Genomic DNA, 19860 nt, shown 5'->3' with positions numbered 1-19860 from the left:
CTGGAGAGTTACCTTGGTCCCGGGCTGAAGCCAGACTCAGGATGCTGATGATAATGTGCTGTTCCTCGGGAATTTCAGTCCTAAGAAGAAACCTTTAGTTATGTCGTGACTTCATGTCCTTTGCAGAAAGGAATATCCATCATTGCAGCTAAGTAGGTGGGGAAAGTTCCCTGTTATCTTGTTCTCTGAAAAGGAAAGGACTTGCCGGGAATGAAGAACTGGGGGAGCTGCTACTATACCCAAAGAGACAAAGCAAACAGAAAGAGCCTGGCAGCTCAGGGCAGCTACACCTCTTGTTCTGCTATTACAAACATTTTAGCCTGCTTTTTTGTTCCTCCCCCTCCCTTCCTCCTCATTGCAACATGAGGCTTGCCAAGCAGAAGGGGAGAGCCTGAAACTGCTCGCCTTGAGGACTGGGAGGGGAGGAAAAAGCAGCTTATATTGCCAGATCGGAAGGAGGCCAAAGGGTACAGAGGGGCAAAGGGCAGATATGTGGCTGCGGCTGGAGTGGCACAAGGGAGGGAGCGATGCAGGCTGCAGGGAGTTAAGGAGGAAGACTGGATTAATTAGCCTTGGGACAATGGATAGTAAAAAGTCAAGAATCTGTTACAATAGATTCAATGTAACTTCATTTGGCGAGTCCTGCTTCAAGTCCCCAAACTGGGAGCATCCCCAGCTTGCTCTGTGAAAGTAAATCAGTTGCAATTAAAGCCACACACACATGCATATACAGAGCTTGGTTCCTTATGTGACATTAAACAGTTCCCTATGTCCAATAAAACTCTAAATCCCACACCCCATCGCTCTTCAGATATGGTATTTGGAGAGCTGACTCAATATTTGAACCTGTAGCCCTGTCTTCTGCATGTCAGCGGCTTCCTTAAAATGACACATCAGTGATCTGATAACCTTTTTAAACTTTTAAAAGGAGTTTTTCACCTGTTTTTTTTTTTTTTTCCTGCAACTGATGAAACAGCAAATGCTTCTTTGTCTATAATTATGTGAAGTGAAATGGTGTTACAGTAGTAGCTATACTAGACTAGCTGTCACCGCAGATAGATGTTTGAAATTTGACAGTATTGTTGCAGATGATAAATGTCATCACATATGACAGGAAATTTGAAACAGTTTTAGAAAATGTATGAATGAGTCTCTTGCAAATTCATCTTACTGGAACTGTTACAGAAAATTACCTGCTAGTGTCATAGTGCTCTGTTCAGTCATGCTTCCTTTATTTCTACTCTTCAGTTCTCAGTTGTGTAAACACCCCGCTACCATTCTGTCATCGCAAAATGGGGCTTTTTGTTATTTTGTCTGCTGTTTCTTTATAGGAAATGCCAAGACCATGACTGTGCTGGGAGGTTTTGAGCTTTGGTCAGTGTTCTGGCACCTGCTGTGGAAGTTTTTCAGATTTCTACGCGCAGAGATACTGTCTTAATACTCCTCCAGTGGAAATTTGTATTTTATTTTGTCTTCCTCCTGTTCTTCCTCTGTGACTTCCGATGACCGAAGTCTTTCATTGGTCATGCTGTTTCCCCTCTTGCAGTCTGCAGAGCTGCCTATATTAGGAAATGTGGCCAAGCAACTGAAGTTTTACACTGGTGCCAGGGAGAAAAGGTAAAACCGTGGGGTCTGCAGCAAGTTCCGCCCTCGCCAGCCCCCTCAGCGCACCAAAACCGTGCGGGCGGGCCGTGCCTGCTGCCGACCGCCGTGTGGAGAGCCGCGCTAGCGAGCGCCGAGCCGCGGCCGAGGCACCCAAGGCCGCCCCTGCGGCAGCCGCGCTCGCCTCCCTCGGTGCTAGGAGGGAAGGCCCCGCAGGCAAGGCCGTGGGCCCGGGCCGCTGCCGGCGGCGCTGCCCCTCCGGCCGCTCCGCTTCCCGCCCGGGCCCAGCGCAGCCCGCCCGCCGCGCCCGCGAGGCTGGAAATCCCCCGTCCCAGACGGCGCCGGGCCGGGCCGGCCGGCGGGGAAGCACGCTCCCTTTCCCGGCGGGTTTCCCCGGCCGGGAGGAAAGTCCCTAACCTCCCTGCTGACGCCGGCGGCGCCGGGGCCGCCCGCCTGCCCTCGGTGCGAGAGCGCGGCGAGGCGGAACGGGGCGGGCGGCCGGTCGGAGCCCCCCACGGTCGGGTGGGCGCGGGCAGCCCCCGGGAACGCTCCTCCCGTCGGCGGCCGCCACAGGAGGGCGCCCGCTAGGGAAGGGCCGGGAGGGCCGACCCCGCCGGCCGGCAGCTCCCTCCCCGTCAGGCCGCACATGCGCCCGGCGGTGGCCGGCGGTTTCCCGGCGCGGCCCCACTCCCGGGCAGGGGCGGTGCCGGGCGGGGGCACCTCTCCCCCCCCCGCCCCCTTGGTAGGCACCGTATATAGGCCGGGGCGCGCACCAGGCCCGCCCGCTGCGGGGGGCCCGGCCGGAGACCGTGAGTACGGGGGGGTGGAAGGGGGTGCGGGCGGGGGCCGGGCCGCGGCCCGGTGAGGCCCTGCCGGGAGGGCGCCGCTGCTACCTGGGCCGTGCCGGGCCTCCGCGCCCGGCTGAGGGCGGCGGGCCGGGGCGCGTCCTGTCGTGTCAGGGGGCGGCTGCGCCCGTCGCTGGCCCCGCGGCGCCGGCCGGTGGCCGCTGAGGGAGCGGGGCTGGGGCCCTGCGGGAGCCCCGGGACGGCTGCCAGCGGCCTGCGGTAGGGTGAGGGTGGAGGGGCGGCGAGCGAGGCCCTGCCGTGCCGGGGAGGGAGCGGGGGGTCTGGGGCTGCCGCTGAGGGTGCGCGGCCGCGCACGAACCGCGCCGGGGGGATTTCGGTGCTCGAGGTCTGAAAATTTAGCGAGGGGTGCTTAGAAGGTAAACTTGCTTTGCCTGGCTTGTAACACAAGAGCAGAAGAATATTAAATTGAGTTTTGAGGTTGCTATACTTTAAATATCACTGCTCCGGGCTTCGGTAACTTCTTAGTGTCGCTGCAGGGTAATGGAAGAGAAAACCCATGAGATCCAGAGCAGTTGGGTGGCCCTGGAAATCAGGGGTACTCGGGGCTATATTGGAGGATAATGTTAGAAGAGGAGTGTTTGGCAGAAAATGACTGCAGGATCTCAGGTTTAAGTGATCCTGAATGTTTTAGGATTATTAGGATCTCATTTTGCTCTGCTATTTCTAGCATTTACTCTGAGGTATCTGACTTCAGTATAGAAACTTGCTTAACTTCTTGGACTAGCGTTGTTCATGTGTGTTGATAGCTTAGTCCCACCATCTGTGTTAAAGGAGCGGATTGGTGTAAGGCGTTTGTAACTCATGTCCTCAGTGATTAAGAAGCTAGCAGTAGTATTAGTGTGACCATATTAAGAACAAATCTGCGAAGAGCTACTGAGATGAGTGGAAGTGGCCTGCTGTTTTCCAGTAGGTGATTTTTTTTCTAGGGCTGTGTCATCATGACAAGTGTAACTGTTTTGAGTCTTTCCTGGAAGAACTTTTTAGGAAGTGATACTGTAGAACAGACTGCTGTATAAGTATATATGAATAAATATAAAATTATATATTTAAAAATTTTTGAATTTTGTCTTTACTCTTACCTGATATTTTTAATGAAGTTCAGTTTCGCTGATGTCCTAAACTTCAAGTATCGCCGGAATTACCTAAATAAGAAATTCCAGGACTCTTAATTGAAGTCAGTGTAATAAATCTACATCTTTGTTGTTTGAGAATCTGCAGGCTTAAACCAATTTAAATGGATGCGATTTCTTTAGTACAAGATCCTATCTTTAGTTATACAGCTTGTGATCAAGCAGCCTGATTCATCCATCTGCCAAGGAAGTTCTGCTTATGGATTAAACAGTTTTGCGTATGTGTCAGTAACAGGGAAATTAACTGTGTGAAATCCACTCCATGTGACAGTATGTAAAGCTGACTCGCTGGAACTTTGTAGCTAACATTACAAAAGCTTACATTGGGATTTTAGTGTTTCATTTTGTGTAGTTTCTGTTTGCATAGACATTACGTGCACCTCATTCTGTGTATTTTGAAATACTCCTCTCTTTCTTCCTTGCAGGTTTTGTTCCACCCGAAAGAATTAAATGATTGAAACTATAAATACTTACAATTTCTTCTTGTGAACAGTCAGTATCAATATGGAGGCGTAGGCACCTTAGAAGGGACTTCAGTCTGAACTCTGGGAGGTAGTTCTGTGCACAAATAAAGAAACTAAGTCTTCAAATTTTTTTTTAATCTGAGGATTCTGTTTGCTTTTGTATGCCATAAACATGGCATACAGAAAAAACTTAATTCAACAGGATAAAGCATTCAAATGTCCCGACACAAGGCAATTCATGTATGTTAAATTTGATAACTCTATACTTGTAGCTAAGGCACCAGGTTAAAAGTGAAATGCTGTGTTCAGCCTGTGCTGACAGTGTGATAGCCAGAGAAGCCTGGGGTTATTCCAGGCTTGTTAATTAAGACAGTTCATCCTTGTCAGAGACAGCATATAGGATTTGTTTCTCATAGCTGAATATTTGATATATGTGAAGTTGAGTATAAACTAACTTCTTTATTCTTAAAAAATATTACAACAATATGCAGAAGTTGAGGGGTTTTTTGCAAGTCTAAGTAGTAGCAAATATATCAGCTCAGTTCAGTAATGTCAGTTCAGGGGCTCTTTTTTTCATATGCCTTTTGAGCTTGATAAACCGTTATTTTCAGCCTCCTAATGAGGTGTACAAACTGAAATCTTTACATGTGTCTAAGCTGCATATTTATCAGCTGTCTAGGGTGAAATAGTTCTTAAACCATTTAACATACATTCTGGTTAAAAATTATGTCGTTTTAGTTGCCCACCATTTTAGTTTCTTTATTGACAAAGGATTTTGATAAACCCATTTGAGGTTTTTCCCCCTCTGGATCCCACCTCCACTAGCCTGACAAATTGATACTGCTCTCCCAGATATACAGTACGAGGAAAGCATGCGAAGCCTATATAATTCAAGGGAAAGTCCTTTTTGACATGCTTTCTTCAGTTGTCAAAATGGGATGGGGCAGCTTTTGCACTGAAAGCAGCTGTGTAAAGTACAAGAACTTCCCAAATGTTTAAAGGCTGTTAATCATGAGACTAATTCTACTCACTGATGCATTGAAAGTTGCATGTTTAAAGTATTTCATTTTCAGGTTCTGTCTTTTGTACAGGCAGGGGTTATTCTGAATTGCCTTTAATGCACACAACTACCTCCCAGAGGAAGACTTGTCCCATTCTTCCAAAAATAGTCCATTATGAACATAATGGAAAATAGCCCTTCTAGCTTCAGGAAGCAGAGTGCTTTGTGTGGTGAACTGAAGTATGACTTATCCTGTGAACTCTACAGAATGTCAACATTTTCTGCTTTCCCTGTTAACGTGCCGGTGTCGGAACGCAGTCTTGCCCGGGCTGGGTTTTATTACACTGGTGTGCAAGATAAAGTTAAGTGCTTCAGCTGTGGCTTAACATTGGACAACTGGCAACCAGGAGATAATGCTATGGCAAAACATAAACAGCTGTATCCTAGCTGCAGTTTTGTTCAAAACATGCTTTTAGTTAACAACCTCGGACTGTCCTCTCGTTCCGCCTTTTCGCCTCGGGTCGCAAACAGTCTCTCGCCATCTCTACATTCCATAACACTTTCTCCGAGTTTAGAACAAGTTGGATATTTCAGTGGATCTTTTTCCAGTTTTCCTCAAGACCCAATAACTACTAGGGCGGCTGAAGACCTTTCATTCTCGAGACCTAAACTTCACAATCCTTCTATGAGTACAGAAGATGCTAGACTATGCACTTTTCAGTCATGGCCACTGACGTTTCTCTCACCCACTGATCTGGCAAAGGCTGGACTTTATTACTTGGGGACAGCAGACAAAGTGGCTTGTTTCACCTGTGGTGGCCAGCTGAGTAACTGGGAACCAAAAGATAATGCTATGTCGGAGCATCGGAGACACTTTCCTAACTGCCCTTTTGTGGAAAACCTTACCCGAGACCAGTCAAGTTTCAATGTTTCAAATGTGAGCATGCAAACCCATGAAGCACGTGTTAAAACATTCATAAATTGGCCAACTAGAATTCCAGTTCAGCCTGAACAGCTTGCGGATGCTGGCTTTTACTATGTAGGTAAGAAAAACTGATGTCTCTGGTTTTATTTGTATTGCTATGTCAGCATTTACTATAAAGTAAATTGTGTGAATATTTGCTAGATATTTTAATGTTTGTTTTTTTTTTTTTTTAAAGGCCGCAATGATGATGTCAAGTGTTTTTGCTGTGATGGTGGGTTAAGGTGCTGGGAATCTGGAGATGATCCATGGATTGAGCATGCAAAGTGGTTTCCAAGGTAACTTGCACAATCTTTATCATAATTTGTTCACATCCTTACTGCTTAAATGCTTTTAATTTTGGTAGATATGTACTGCACTCTTAACAGTTAATTAAAACATTTCTTCATTAAGCATGATATTTAATGCTTTCCATTTCATAATTAAAAGCTGCGTGCATCCCCAAATCACCGTTAGCAAGCGAGGCTGCATTGTTAATGAGCATACTTACCTAAGAGAAGCAGTCAGAAAGCAGACAGAGGAGAGCAAAAACTGCTGAGAAATGAAGTAGAAGGGAACATCGAACTCCTTTGGTTTAGTTCTGTGCCCATGCTGAATGTTCTTGAACCAGTTTTTCAGCAGGTGTGGTTTAGTTTCTTAGGTGTGGAAAGGCTTGTGAAGAAGGCTTCAGCAGTTGTTTGACAGGTCTCTATTGGAAAAATGACAGAAATAACTTTTAAAAATGTCCCCCATAATTAAATGTCAATTGCATACCTAATTGCTATCTGTGCCTGCGGAAACCTTCAGCTACGTTAATGACAGAAATAACTGCACTTGATTTCAGGAAAGCTAGTAATAGTTCTTCACGTTGCAGATCTCCAGCTAGTCTTTGATGGGCAGTTTACCAGCTAGTGTTGGACTACACGGTGTATGTAGAGTTAAATGACACCTTTGTTTCCTTCTGTGTTATGCCTGTCAGTAGATGTACTTAGGAAATATAACTGCATTAGTGAAGCAGATCTGGCTTTGACAGTGGTGTTAAATTTTGTTAACTTCTTTTGAATTGTTTGAGTAGGAGATAAGAATGGTGAGATACAGTTTGTCACTGCACTTCGTAGTGATGCTGACACGGTATCATTTCTCATGGCATGCCATTTTGATTAGAAGTGGTAGCAGAATGTAAAGCTGCTGCATTTATATACCTAAGCCTGCTGACTGCTGAACATCATGGAAAAGCTTTATCAAAGTGTCACCAGACACTAGGCTATATCAACCTTCCAATTAAGAGGACTCTCTCCCCGCTGAAGGAAGAGAAACATATATTTAAGTTATGCTGTGTTACTGTAAACTGTTTTAATCATCTGTATTTTTTTTCTTTGGCAAGTAGAAAGTATAATTTAGTACACTTTTGTCAATGTTTCAGGTGTGAGTATCTGCTTCGTGTAAAAGGAGGAGAGTTTGTAAGTCAAATTCAGGCCAGGTTCCCCCATCTTCTTGAACAGGTAAACTTTATTGTTCTGTAACTTTAGTTTTCCCTTGTTGAAGAGTGCTGTGTTCTTTTTGGGAGTTCAGTCCATCTTTCTGCCTCATTTCTGCATATATTTCTACTAGGTTTCCAACACTATAAATGCTCTTCATGAGCACAAAGCTGAAACCAGTGCTGAACTGTGGCTAATGGACTTGGATTAGTAGAGTTTAACCTGTACAGATTACTTATGGAAAGTGTTATGAGGCAGTGAGCTCCTTCGTGTCAGGAGAGGGAAATGTTGATTATGTAAGTTTCGGTGAATAATGCAGATCAGTAATTGTTATTTTAGAAATCCCTTATGGACAGCCTGAATTATTTCTGTCCATAACTCTTCTGTCAAGAGTAAGCCAAACTTCTCATGGAAGTGGTCAGCACTAACTTTGTATTAGTAACATAGTTGCACAAATTTGCAGGCTTGTGTAACCGCATGTAAAATACTTAATGGGTACCATTCAGATAAAAGGCTTAACATGGTTGATGAGGGAAGAATGTGTTAGAAAGGTATGGAGGGGGAAAAGCAGTACTTTGATATTAATGTAGTTCTGTTGTGTTCCACAGCTCTTGTCAACCTCTGATACGCCTGTAGATGAAAACATTGATCCCCCAAGTATGTATATTAAAGCATGTTTTTACGCTTCCTCAGCATTTTGCAAACATAATGATTGGCTGTCCAAAGCTAACTTGCTTACAATCCTTAGATTTTTCTTGGAAACAACAATATTATAAGAATTTTCTAACTAATGATAGAAGCTGGGTAGCTTTGATGTTATATGAACAAACTTCAAGGAAGCACCTTTAAGAGATCTTGTCTTTTATTTTCCATATTTTCATACTAGCAGCTCATATTAAGACTTTTGGTTTTGAATGCTTGGCATCTGCTGTATTTGTGGCTTTTAGTTTCATGGTTGTGTTAAACAAAACAAGTCAATTTGGCATTTGTTAAATTGACCTATGGTATTGGACTTGGTGGAACAGTTGCTCGAGGGTGTCATGACTATGCAGTTATGCAACTCCATTTTTAGGCACATAGCCAGGTAAATGCTCTGAGTTGAGCAGCATTGGTCAAAGAGAGGGTAGGACAAGCTGATAAAGTGAAGTCTTTCTGAGATGGACTCTAGTTATGGTGGAAACAAACTCAAACTCTTCCCAGAGGATGAGTGTGTTTAGGCTGTCCCTGCTGGTTGAGGAAAATGAGTCAGAATCCCACGTGTCTGGTGCTTAGTAAGTTGAATGGAAAATACTGATCAAGAGCTGGAATAGAGCAATTGTTTGTATTATAAACTCTGAATTTTTATATCCTGCCCCCCCCCCCCCCCCCCCCCGACATTTTTCAAGGCTGGAGTTAGAAATGACTCAGTATAAAAAAAGCTGCTAAGACACAATGGAATTCTCTGTGGTTTCTCTGGATTATCCTAGATTTTAGTGAAGGCCTGACATGGATTGAAGTTTATCATGGATTCAGTCCAATTGAATCTAAGTAACTGACTTCCATTTTTAAAACTAACTACTTAAAAAAGTCTGTTTAACCATTGAAGCTTTTTAATGCTAGGTATTCACATATATATGCATATGTGTAGGTAATGTCAATGTGTCTGACTTCTGGGTTGTATAGGTATTTCATTCTTTATATTATACACAGTGATTTTCCTCTTCTAGTTATTCATTTTGAAGCTGGAGAGAGTCATTCGGAAGATGCAGTCATGATGAACACGCCTGTCGTTAAAGCTGCCTTGGAGATGGGATTCAGTAGAAGGCTAATAAAGCAAACAGTGCAAAGTAAAATCTTGGCCACTGGAGAAAACTACAAGACTGTTAATGATCTTGTGTCTGATCTGCTCACTGCTGAAGATGAGAAGAGGGAAGAAGAGAAAGAGAGACAATTTGAAGAAGTGGCATCAGGTACGCATCAGGCATGAATAAAAGTGAAAGCAGAAGTGGTTTGTATTATGTATAGTTTTTAGAATTGTTTTTGTTCATGAAGTGATTTAGTTTAATTGCTGTTAGGATCAGCTTCTGTAAAAGCATTGTCAGGGTATCTGTATGGAACTAGCAGTCTGGGAATTGTGTCATTCCCTTTCAGGAGGATGGTTCACAGAGGTGCTAAGGTTTCAGAATCACCTGATTCTCTCCACAGGAACAAAGACATTTTCTTTTAATTTGTGTGCCTTTATATTGGTGTTAATAAAATAAATGGAACCAAAATACTCTACTTGGCACACTCTACTGATTTTTTTCTTTTTTCCAAATTTGCCTGCTCTTTAAGCTACTTGAATTGGTGAGCCACCATATCCACCTACTAGACGAGGCCATAAACTTTTACAAATTTAGGTTCTGTAAGATGGCCAAAGATCTGCTTTTCTGTGTCTGACATAACCGTGTAGGTCAGCTATTTCACAGTGTTTATTTGATGTGTCTTTAACATTTCCTGTTGTTTTAATACAATGCAAGTTTTGAAGCCTAAAAATCCTACTGTTCTTGAGTCTATGAAGCAGTAATGAAACTTCTCAATTATAAATGGAATTAAAACTGCTTCTTTCCTACTTGCATGTTCTATCAAAAAACATAGATGGGTTCAGCCATTAAATCTTAATGGAAACTATTTTTTTTGTTATTGTTTGTGGTAGACTATTAAAAAAAATCTTTCGAGTCTGGTTGTGCTGTACTTATGGTTTTCTTGAACACAATTCTTTTGGACACCTCTTAGAAAAGCTTGATTCTGTCTACATCTCGGGCATGGTTTTGACTGCCACTGACTAAAGCTGACCTGTTGGTTGTCAGTGAGTTAGCATTGGCGTTATGCAGAGGTGTTTTTTTTCTTTGCAGTTCTGTGGAGAATGTAAGTCTTGCTCGTGTGAAGTTAGACAAGATCCCCTCAGATAATTTAACTTGGAGATGGGAGCAGGAGGGTTTCATTGGTGAAAAGGCTTCAGCTCAGAAGCTGCTTGTATGTGGTTTTAAGTCTGTTCTTATGTGAATACATACACTAAAACTTACTGAGATCTTTATTAATGATGTGTAGTAAGGGAACATTTCAAGTAAAGCTTAAAGAATGTATCAGTTATTGTTAAGCAGAAATGCAATTTGGAGTAGTGTATTCCTAACAAACATGTAATCTCCTTTGCATTCCAGATGATTTGTCCTTAATCCGGAAGAATCGAATGGCTTTATTCCAACGTTTGACATGTGTACTTCCAATCCTCGGGAGTTTACTGTCAGCTAAAGTGATAACAGAACTTGAGCATGATGTTATTAAGCAAAAGACTCAGACACCATTGCAAGCGAGGGAACTGATAGATACAGTTCTAGTGAAAGGAAATGAAGCAGCGAGCATATTCAGAAACTGTCTACGAGATTGTGACCCTGTGCTGTACAAAGATTTATTTGGTATGTCTTTTTTCTTTTTTTTTTTAAAGGATGTAAGGTTATAGAAGTCTAACCAGTGCTGTCATAGCAACCTAAAGATAAAAAAAAATCAGATGCTGTTTGAATATAGATTAGTCAAATGACTAGTATTTTTTTTTTTCCTCTTACTTTAGTGGAGAAGAACATGAAGTACGTTCCCACAGAAGATATTTCAGGTATCTCAAACTCTGCCTCATTACTTTAAAGGGTATTGTGGGGCAAATAGCTAACACCATAACAAAGAAAATTACTTTGGTTAAGAAATAGGTTTTATGCTTTAACCTCTCCTTAATTTTGCTTTGGTAAGATGGACTTACCTGAAAAAGTTAAGTGCATGTGCAGACTTGCAAGCAAATCCATCTGCTATAAGCTGTATCCTGTGCTTTACACATGCTTTTGCGCCTAAGGAGGTGGAGCTTTCTGGAGCTTGACAGTTCAAGCACATGCTGGACTTGGGCCTGGTACAGGCTCTTGCTCAGGCATTTGGCAAAGACTGGACAGTGAATAGTAGGTTAGCATTTCACAGCAGATATTGTTATCTCTACATTTCCAAAGTGGATTATAGGTGCTATCTACCTTGACCAGCAGCTGGGTAGATAAAAACTTGTCAGACATGGGATTGAGTTTGCTCTGGTTCTTAGTCCTGTAGTCTAATATGTTAATAGACTGCAGAAAAGTATACAAGCCTGAATATAGCTCACTTCCACCAGTCAGGCTGTGCTCTGTGCTTCTACTAACCAAGCAAGAAAAATACAGCATTTGCTAAAATGTAAATATTGGTTGGTCTCAAGAACTACCATTGGCCTCCATTCTCAGAGTTGTTTGTCTGACAAAAGTGGAAAGTACATAGTTCCTTGCATTGCTTGCTTTGAGCTCTGGAAAAAGTAATTATTTTCTCACTGCCCTGTATATTTAGTGAATAAGATGCAATCATGATGGGGAAATAAAAGGTGAAATGGAACATGGCTGTATTCTAATTAGAATGCACATGTATTCAGGCTTCTTAAAGTTACATAATTTTTTCCAGGTTTACCGATAGAAGAACAATTAAGAAGATTGCAAGAGGAAAGAACATGTAAAGTTTGCATGGACAAAGAAGTTTCTATTGTTTTTATTCCGTGTGGTCACTTAGTGGTATGCAAAGAATGTGCCCCGTCCCTTAGAAAATGCCCTATTTGCAGGGGGACAATAAAGGGTACAGTTCGGACATTTCTTTCGTAAGGAGGGAAACTTGCACAATGTCTTTGTTCCTGTCATACTCCAACTGCTGAAGCTTAAGGCAGCAGTGTCTCGAGAATGGAAAATTGCACTGCAGAAGATGAGTAATCAACTACTTAACACCTGTTGTGTAATAGTAAACTGTATCATCATCATGAATATACTAGGTCTTCCTTGCCAAGGACTATTTCTTTTCATAAAACTAACTCGATACTAGGATGAAGTTTTTGTAGTTTTCCTTTCTGAGTAAGGAAAGCAGTTTCACTAATATGCCCTTGTGTCAGTTTGAATAAAAAGTTCTGGTTGAGTTCCTAAAATGGAGCTTGCCATAACTCTTCTCGTGAGTTTCTTCCATGTGGATGTGAGGAAATATATTGGTTGCTGTTTATTAATAATTAATATTAACTTCAGCTACTGTTTTGGTTCTGTTTTGGGGTTCTTGTGGACTTGAGAACAGAGGCTAACTGTTGCAGGAACAGCAGGCCTTTTTGTAAGTTTTGTTCATGTCTAGATACGTGTGTAATGTGTATTAAAAATAGTTTCTATGAAGACTGAATTAAAATATTTCCGCTTCTCAAATGAGCGTTTCTTTACTCTGTTCCTTTTGTTGGCTTTTCTCTGTGGGCTGCAGTGACTAGAATGCTGGCTTTTCCTGACAAAAGTTGGGGGTTGGTGGTTTGCCTGCAAAAGTACAATAAAACTTAATTCTGTGTGTCTTTCATTTTTGAACAGGGAAGTGAGCTTTCGTCCTGCTTGCTGATTCCCTCTGGTAAAGTAGGGGATTCAGATTTTTATCCTTGTTTTAAAAAGAAACACGCAAACAAACCCCCCCCCAAACCCTAACAGCATCTGGTACTTCCTTCTGTCTTGGTTTTTCAAAGAATAGAAATCCTGGCTGGGAATGGTCCTCATGACCTTGGAGATGAGGCAGAGGGTAGCTATACAGCAGTATAGCCTTTATGCTAGGGATGAAAAAAGGAAAAGCTACTTTTTTGTGTGTTTGGAACTTAAATAGCAGGATCTTCCACCCCACTCTGAAGTCTTGGATCTTGTTTTGTAAGCTGGTAGTCCAAGGACTCCTGTTTCCTTACTGATTGACTCTTACTTTACCCTTTTTGGCTTTGTATCCCTAGACTTGCATAGTAGATACCTACAGAGGGAAAGTGTTCCTAGGTATTCCTCAGGGATTTCGTGTCAAATAATGGAAGAATACTGCCAGGGTAAAGGCATCAAATTCCTGCAGTGGTGGTGTCAGTTTGTCTGGTTCTCATTGTGAAGTCAGTTGTCTTCAGTCATATCTTGATGCCCAAGTCTGGACCTCTCAATCTTCAGGCCTGCCAGTAATAAGATGTTTTTCACAGTATTTTGCCACCTTATGCTCTGTAGCGTGAGGTGAAAATGCTATTTCTTGAAGTTTCAGGATGCCAGTGTTTGCAAGTTGTAGGCATGTAACTGCCTTTCACCACTTCATATATGGCTCTTAGCTATACATGTGTTGTCTCCTCTAAAAACAGAGCACCCCATATGTATGAAAGTAGCAAAGTGTATACATTTAAACTTGTGTGGGCTGTGTAATGTGACTTGTTATAGTGACTTACCCTGTGTAATGGCTGCCTAGTGTTCAGAGCAAGGCTTGTATTAAGTGGGGGAAATGTTTGCCACTAGCAAATAAATTTCCATTCATACTTACAGATGCTGTATGTTTGGCATTTGTATACATCTTTCTTGTTGTGCATCTGAGTTGTAATTTAATAAAACTCCTCTTCTTAAGTCTGTGAAAGAAACCTCTGGGTCTCCTGCTATAGTCACCTCCCATCTTGGGAGATCTGTCTACTGAGTTTGGAATTTAGACTGTGTGTGGAGTTAACAGTGTGTTATATTTCTAGCACAGCATTGAATCACAGTTTTGGCTAGCTAAAAATGTCCGAAACATGTACTTTTTATTTGTTAATTATGTGATTGAGGCTGATTCAGGAGCAGATTCAGGATGTTTCCATCAGCAGTACTGATCACTAAATTTAGTGAGGACAATTGTGCAAAGGAAGATACAAATACATCCTAGTTTGTCTTTACCCTGTATCTCCAAGCAGTACCTCCTGCGCTAGCATCCCTTTCAGAATAATACTGGAAATGCTCATTTTGAAGAAGTCTTGCTTTGCTGTCTGGGGGGTTAGGGGAGGGGTGTAAGAACCTGGCCTGATCTGCCTTTAAACATTTTTAGTGTGAATTCAGCAACACTGATGGTTGGTTTCATCCATTCTTCTGTAATTTCTGCAGCACTGTTTACTGCTGTGCCTTAGCTGGCACCATAATTATTTTAAGGCTTTGGCATACATTTCTTGCAGAACATAGGATTCTTTACTGTAACTGTAGATGGGCTTGCTGTAATTCTTTTAAACGCAGACTTTTGTCCAACTCTATTATGTGTAGATATCCTCCCTTTAATTTTGATGTCAAAAATGTAAATGTTTCAAACCTAGCATGCAGTTTTAAACAGCTTTGATGAACATACTGCTTTTCTGGCTTTGAAATGTTTCTAAAGGCTCTTTTGACTTCTGTAGCAACTTAAAAAGTTGTCAAAGATTATGAAAGCTTGTTATGGGGTAAAGCGCGTGACTTCAAATTTGACGTTCAGATCCAGGAATTGGTAATACTAGAACCAAGTATGCTTTCTGCAGATTAAGGTGAGTCTCCAGGGGGAGCTGGAGAGGTCAGGCTCCCCTGAAGAGTGTGGAATTGTTAGTACGTAAGCCCTATTTCTGAACAGAGGAGAGGATGGGGAAAAACATAGTACCAGGCAGACTTTTTAAGCAATGCATTTTTCTTTAGAACCATATGGGGTTAGAGTTTTTCCAAACATTGCAGTTACTACATATAGATCAGATGACAGGATATACAGGACTTTAAAAACTGGGTGATTCAGGTGTTCAGTGTCACTCGTGATGCCTGAGCGTATCTCGGGACCTGCCACATACCCGTCAGCCCTGGCTGGTGAGCGTTCCCAGCGTCCTGGGCAACTTCAAACAGCACTGGCTGCCTGCACCTAGGCACCTGAAGCGCTTTCCGAGAAGTGGAAGAATGTGATGTAGAAACTACTGGGTGAAGTTCTTGGACCTAGTTTTGGCGGGAAGGCTACGGTAGGTGATGGCTTTCCACTGCTCCCCACTATAAGGACTGCGGTTGCCCTGGTCTGTAATGCGGTACATGGGAGCAGTTACGCTCTCCTCAGTACTATTCCAAGAAAGCTATAATAAAACTAGTTGTCTGTAGCACAGTGCAAACAGAACCCTAGCAAAATGTTAAACCAGGGAGAAGACTGCATAGTGTGATGTTTGGAGAGGATCAAGTGACTTCTGTTACTTTGAACCAGCTGACCACATCCACACTTGTTCTGCGTCTACTTCCTCCTTTGAAAGCATTTTCCGGAGCTCTGACTGGGTTGAACAGCAATAAACAGCCCCCCGCCCCCAGCTTCCCACGCAGCTCTGCTGATCAAGCAGCTCAGGGTTTCTCAAGGCCATCCAGAGCTTGGCTTGAGCTGGCAGCGTGCGTTTGCGTGGCTTAGGGGGGGCAGAGGGTGGGAACTTTGGGATCATTGCAGTTCAGGGGTCAGAGCTGCTGTAAGATGAAGACAGAGGGCAATATTCCCAGCTTCTGTAAATGGGCAATTGCTTTATCTGAACAACGCTTATCATATCTGCAAAGGATCTAGCCTGGAGCAGTTGCAGTTTCTGGTAGTGGTTTGAGACGCTGCAAGATCGAGTGGCTTCCGAAGCAGCAGCTGTATGTTTTGTGAAGCAAGCACCGCAAAGCCTTATTGTAATTATTTAGTGGTTTCCTGCTTTTTTTGTGTGTGTTCTTGTTTTAACGGAATGCGTATCTTTCTCTTCCGTTTGCTTTTGAGCACTGACCAGGAGGCCCAGTGCTCTTCAAATTGAAGACAGCATGCAGTCCTAGTGTCCACGAGTGATCAGACTGCCACCAGTCCTTATAACAGAGCACTGCTCTTGTATGCTGAAATGAATGGCCGTATGTGAAATACCTAGGAACTCCATTAGCATGATATAAAAGAAAAATCTTTATATTACTGCTTTTTGTGACTGAGAGAGTTAGTGGTTGTTTAGTAACTCCATAGTGCCACGCTCTCAGAACTTGGTTCTTTGCTATATTCCTCACAAGGCCTCAGAAGAAGAAAAGCACATGAAATTGTAAACAGTGTATTCATCTGCCTTGTGGCACTTGTAGTGTAGCGAGGCCGGGGTACGCAGCATCATGTTTAATGTTGCAGATGGACTGGACTTGCAAATCCAGGTTTTTTCCTTGTTAGTTATTCCTAAAGTGATCCACCTCAGCTATGTGAATTCAGGCAGGAGATGTACTCTGGACACGAAAAGGTATTCTGTGTTCTGTTGAACTGTTTAGATGTGCAATTGTTGTCACTCTTGCTCTGGAGGTTCCTAGTGCAGGAGTAAACTTCCTGAGACAATAATAGATCACCAGTCCTTTGTTTCTGTTTTAGATTGAGCGTGTGATCACAGGGGTTCCTGATGTTCCAGCCCGGCTTCCTCACTGATGGCTGCTGGCTGGGACCCTTCGAACCGAAGAGTCTGGGGTGTTGTATACAGCCTGCGCCAGGAAGAGCAGAACTCCAAACAGCAGATCCTGCTGTGCTATTTTAAAAAACCAAACAAACAGGTGTGTTATTTTTTTCCTCTTTGAAGAGATCAAAATATGCTGGAACATAGCAGGAAACTGCACAGTAAGCAACGTCCTAGCAGTGGCCTTCACATTGAGTTTTGGCCTTGTGAAATATTTTTAGGGAGAAGCTGGAGAACTTGCCAAAGAGTTCTAAGCTCACGTGTTAGAGGGTGTAGACTTGGTCAGAACAAAGATCTCTTTCTTTTGGATCCACATAGCTTGCCTTACTGATGGTCTATTCTTTTGGCAGACAGAGAAGTGAAATAGTATTACGGAGGACGGGATATTAGTTAGGGTTGTGATTTGCCCAATGGAAGATAGCTTCAATTCTAAGGGAAGAATAAAGCCTTTAGAAAAGATTAAGTCATATATGCAACCATCAAAAGAAGCAAGCACCTCATTTGTGCAGACACTCGTTGCTTTTCTTTATGAACCCTGTCAAGGAAACTGTTACATATAGGTTTTTTTCTTCTAACACTTTAGAAGCACCCATCACCTCAGTGCTGTCCAGGTGCAACACCTTGGTTTCCAAACTGCTTTAAACTTGATGTGGAGAAGGTCAGAACAAACACCAGACAAACTCAAAATTTTGGGTATCAAAGTGAGAATACATTTCCTCTTGGTATTCTAAAAGGAGCCTCCAGAACTTGGGAGTCCCTTTCATTCTTTCAACTTTCAGAGTTCCTGAATTGGATGTTTTGAAGTGTAGGGATGACCTGACACTGAAGGATAAAATTAATCATTGATCCAGTCTTCAAAGTAGTGTTTTTATAGCAAAGCAAACACTAAATTCTCATGCAAGCTAAGACTTAGACACTGCAGGATCAACACCAGGAGCTGGCAATCCCTGTGTCTCTGCTGTTTGTGAGAACTGTCAAATGCAGATGCCAAAATGCATTGAACTTTCCTGGTTTTTAAGACTGCTATCTCAGTCATATGCCGATCAGGGCTCCTTCAGTGCTGTCTAAAGAACGTGTTTACATTCTGCCCAGGTCCATTCTCATTCTATCTGCTTCCATATCACGGCTGAATTCTTAACCTCTTGAGTTACCTAGGCAGTGTTCAGCCTCTAATGCTGTTCCACTTTGCTTTTGGCTATATTGTCATTTTGTTGCTTATATCTTTTTCAATAAAGCATGTTAAGAATGCTATGTATGTCTTCAGGGCAAAAAATAGAGTGGCATGAGTATGTAAGCTTTAACAGTCTCTGAACAAAAAGGAAATGTATGAAAGTAGATTTACAAAGGGATAATGTTCAAGTTCCTGAATGTTATCACAGTAACATGACCTTGCTTTAATAGTTTTTTTAATAAAAAACCAAATATAGCACTGCAGCATTTCTGGACTGCTTTGAAGCCTTTGATGCAGGGCCCCATCAAAACAATTAAGCTGGAAAGACTATGATTCGGTACGAGAATGCAGGCTAAAGGAGAATTGCATAAAAAAGAAAGACCTGTGGGAGGAAGGCCAAATGCTGCAGTCCTGAGATGTGGTCATCAACCAATCTCGACGTGTTTGAATGGCAAAAGTAACGTTCATGACATCTGACCTAAGGTAGCTATGTTCTGTAGCCACTGGATGACTTCCCAAGCCTGTAGTATTAAGTGAGTGAAATAAATTTTAATATGAAGCACAAAACCATGAATTTTAAGGATTAAAAATGGGTACGGGGTTGCGTAAGAGAGCTGTAATAATCAGTTGAATGCTGGTGATGGGCTTAAAACATGATACTGTAAATGCAGTTCTGCGATGTGTCACCAGAGGGGTTCCTAATCACGACCAAACTATGAACTGCGTTACTCAGCGTCAGTACTAGTAAGAAAACAGATCTGCAGTCCTGTTGCGAGGATGAAGTATAAACAAACAGTTGAATCATCTTTACAGTATTAATAAACTCAGTTAAGGAACAGCTGAAAGACTGACTGTAGTGTAAGTATACCTAGAGAAGGGGAGGAGCTATTTGTGCTAAAGATTTGTTGCATAAAACAAATATAAACAGATCATAAACTTATGATTGGATTTAGAATGACTCATCACCGGCGGAGTGGGCGGGAAGAGACTTCCACAAGGAAGGGATTACATTTAGGAAACATTTCGTCACTTGAGAGGGTGGCCAGATACCGGAACAGGCTTCCTAGAGAGGTGGTCGATGCCCCAAGCCTTTCGTATTTGGACAATGCCCTTAACAACATGCTTTAACTTGGTCAGCCCTGAAGTGGTCAGGCAGTTGGACTAGCTGATCCTTGTAGGTCCCTCCCAGCTGAACTATTCTATATTCTATTCCCCAGTTGCCTGCGACAGTGCTAGATTTCAGTCTATGAGACAGAAGACCTTTTTCTGTCTTCTGCTCCTACTTCAGCACTATACCTCATATTGGTCTAATATTTGGTAGACTCCTGTGGCAAACTCTTTCAAATACTCTTTCCTGACAAAAGTGCCCATCTTTAGTTAACATAATCAAGATTTTTGAATGCTGAATTACTATTTCAGTTATTCAATACAGTCAACCCCTCTACTTGTGTAGAGCATAACGAAATTGAGGTCCACTGTTTGTTCCAATGCTGTAGAGCGACCTCCAGGACTGAGGCCTAAATACGTACTTCGTGGTGGTACGAAACGCTGAAAAGCTGTCCTGTTCATCCCACCTTTCAGGTGTGTACCTTAAGGCTGGGTTTGCACTTACTGTTGGAAAGCAAATGTAAAGTTAAAGGTTTACCAACTGCACCTCACTTTGTCTAGTATCCAAACACCTGAAAGGAGGTCAGGTTTTGTATTTGCACTGACACCTCTTAAATCTTAAGCACATAATTTTCCTTTATTGTAGTGATGGGATTACAAAATACATTAAAATGCTTGAGCTGGGCAAAAATGGTATTCTAGCATTTAAAAGTATATATAGTGAACACTTCTTATTCAATGGTTATGCCTGTGGAAAAGGTTGAGGGAATTATGAAACCGTCTAATAAAAGAAAAATCCAACTGAAATTGATA

General features: G+C 42.4%; 1 protein-coding gene across 1 annotated transcript; it reads left to right on the top strand.

Moving 5' to 3' along the window:
* Positions 1-2245: 2245 nt before the first annotated feature.
* BIRC2 (baculoviral IAP repeat containing 2) lies at positions 2246-12753 on the top strand. Its single transcript, XM_087755812.1, has 9 exons — positions 2246-2411; positions 4024-6105; positions 6223-6322; positions 7447-7525; positions 8110-8158; positions 9208-9450; positions 10681-10935; positions 11088-11129; positions 11981-12753. The coding sequence occupies exons 2-9, from the start codon at positions 5238-5240 to the stop codon at positions 12172-12174; spliced, it is 1830 nt and encodes a 609-aa protein (XP_087611938.1). The 5' UTR covers positions 2246-2411; positions 4024-5237; the 3' UTR covers positions 12175-12753.
* Positions 12754-19860: the final 7107 nt, after the last annotated feature.

Source organism: Nipponia nippon, unplaced genomic scaffold (genome assembly GCF_047370975.1).
Source record: "Nipponia nippon isolate SJK-2023a ecotype South Korea unplaced genomic scaffold, ASM4737097v1 scaffold_2, whole genome shotgun sequence".
Lineage (NCBI taxonomy): Eukaryota > Metazoa > Chordata > Aves > Pelecaniformes > Threskiornithidae > Nipponia > Nipponia nippon.
Note: the sequence above shows the minus strand (reverse complement) of the source record. Positions and strands in the feature narration are given on the sequence as shown.

Coding starts and splice junctions, on each gene's coding strand:
- BIRC2 (XM_087755812.1), top strand. CDS start 5,238: ATGAACATAATGGAAAATAGCCCTTCTAGCTTCAGGAAGCAGAGTGCT. Junction 7,526..8,109: donor TCCCCCATCTTCTTGAACAG/GTAAACTTTATT, acceptor TGTGTTCCACAG/CTCTTGTCAACCTCTGATAC. Junction 11,130..11,980: donor TCCCACAGAAGATATTTCAG/GTATCTCAAACT, acceptor AATTTTTTCCAG/GTTTACCGATAGAAGAACAA.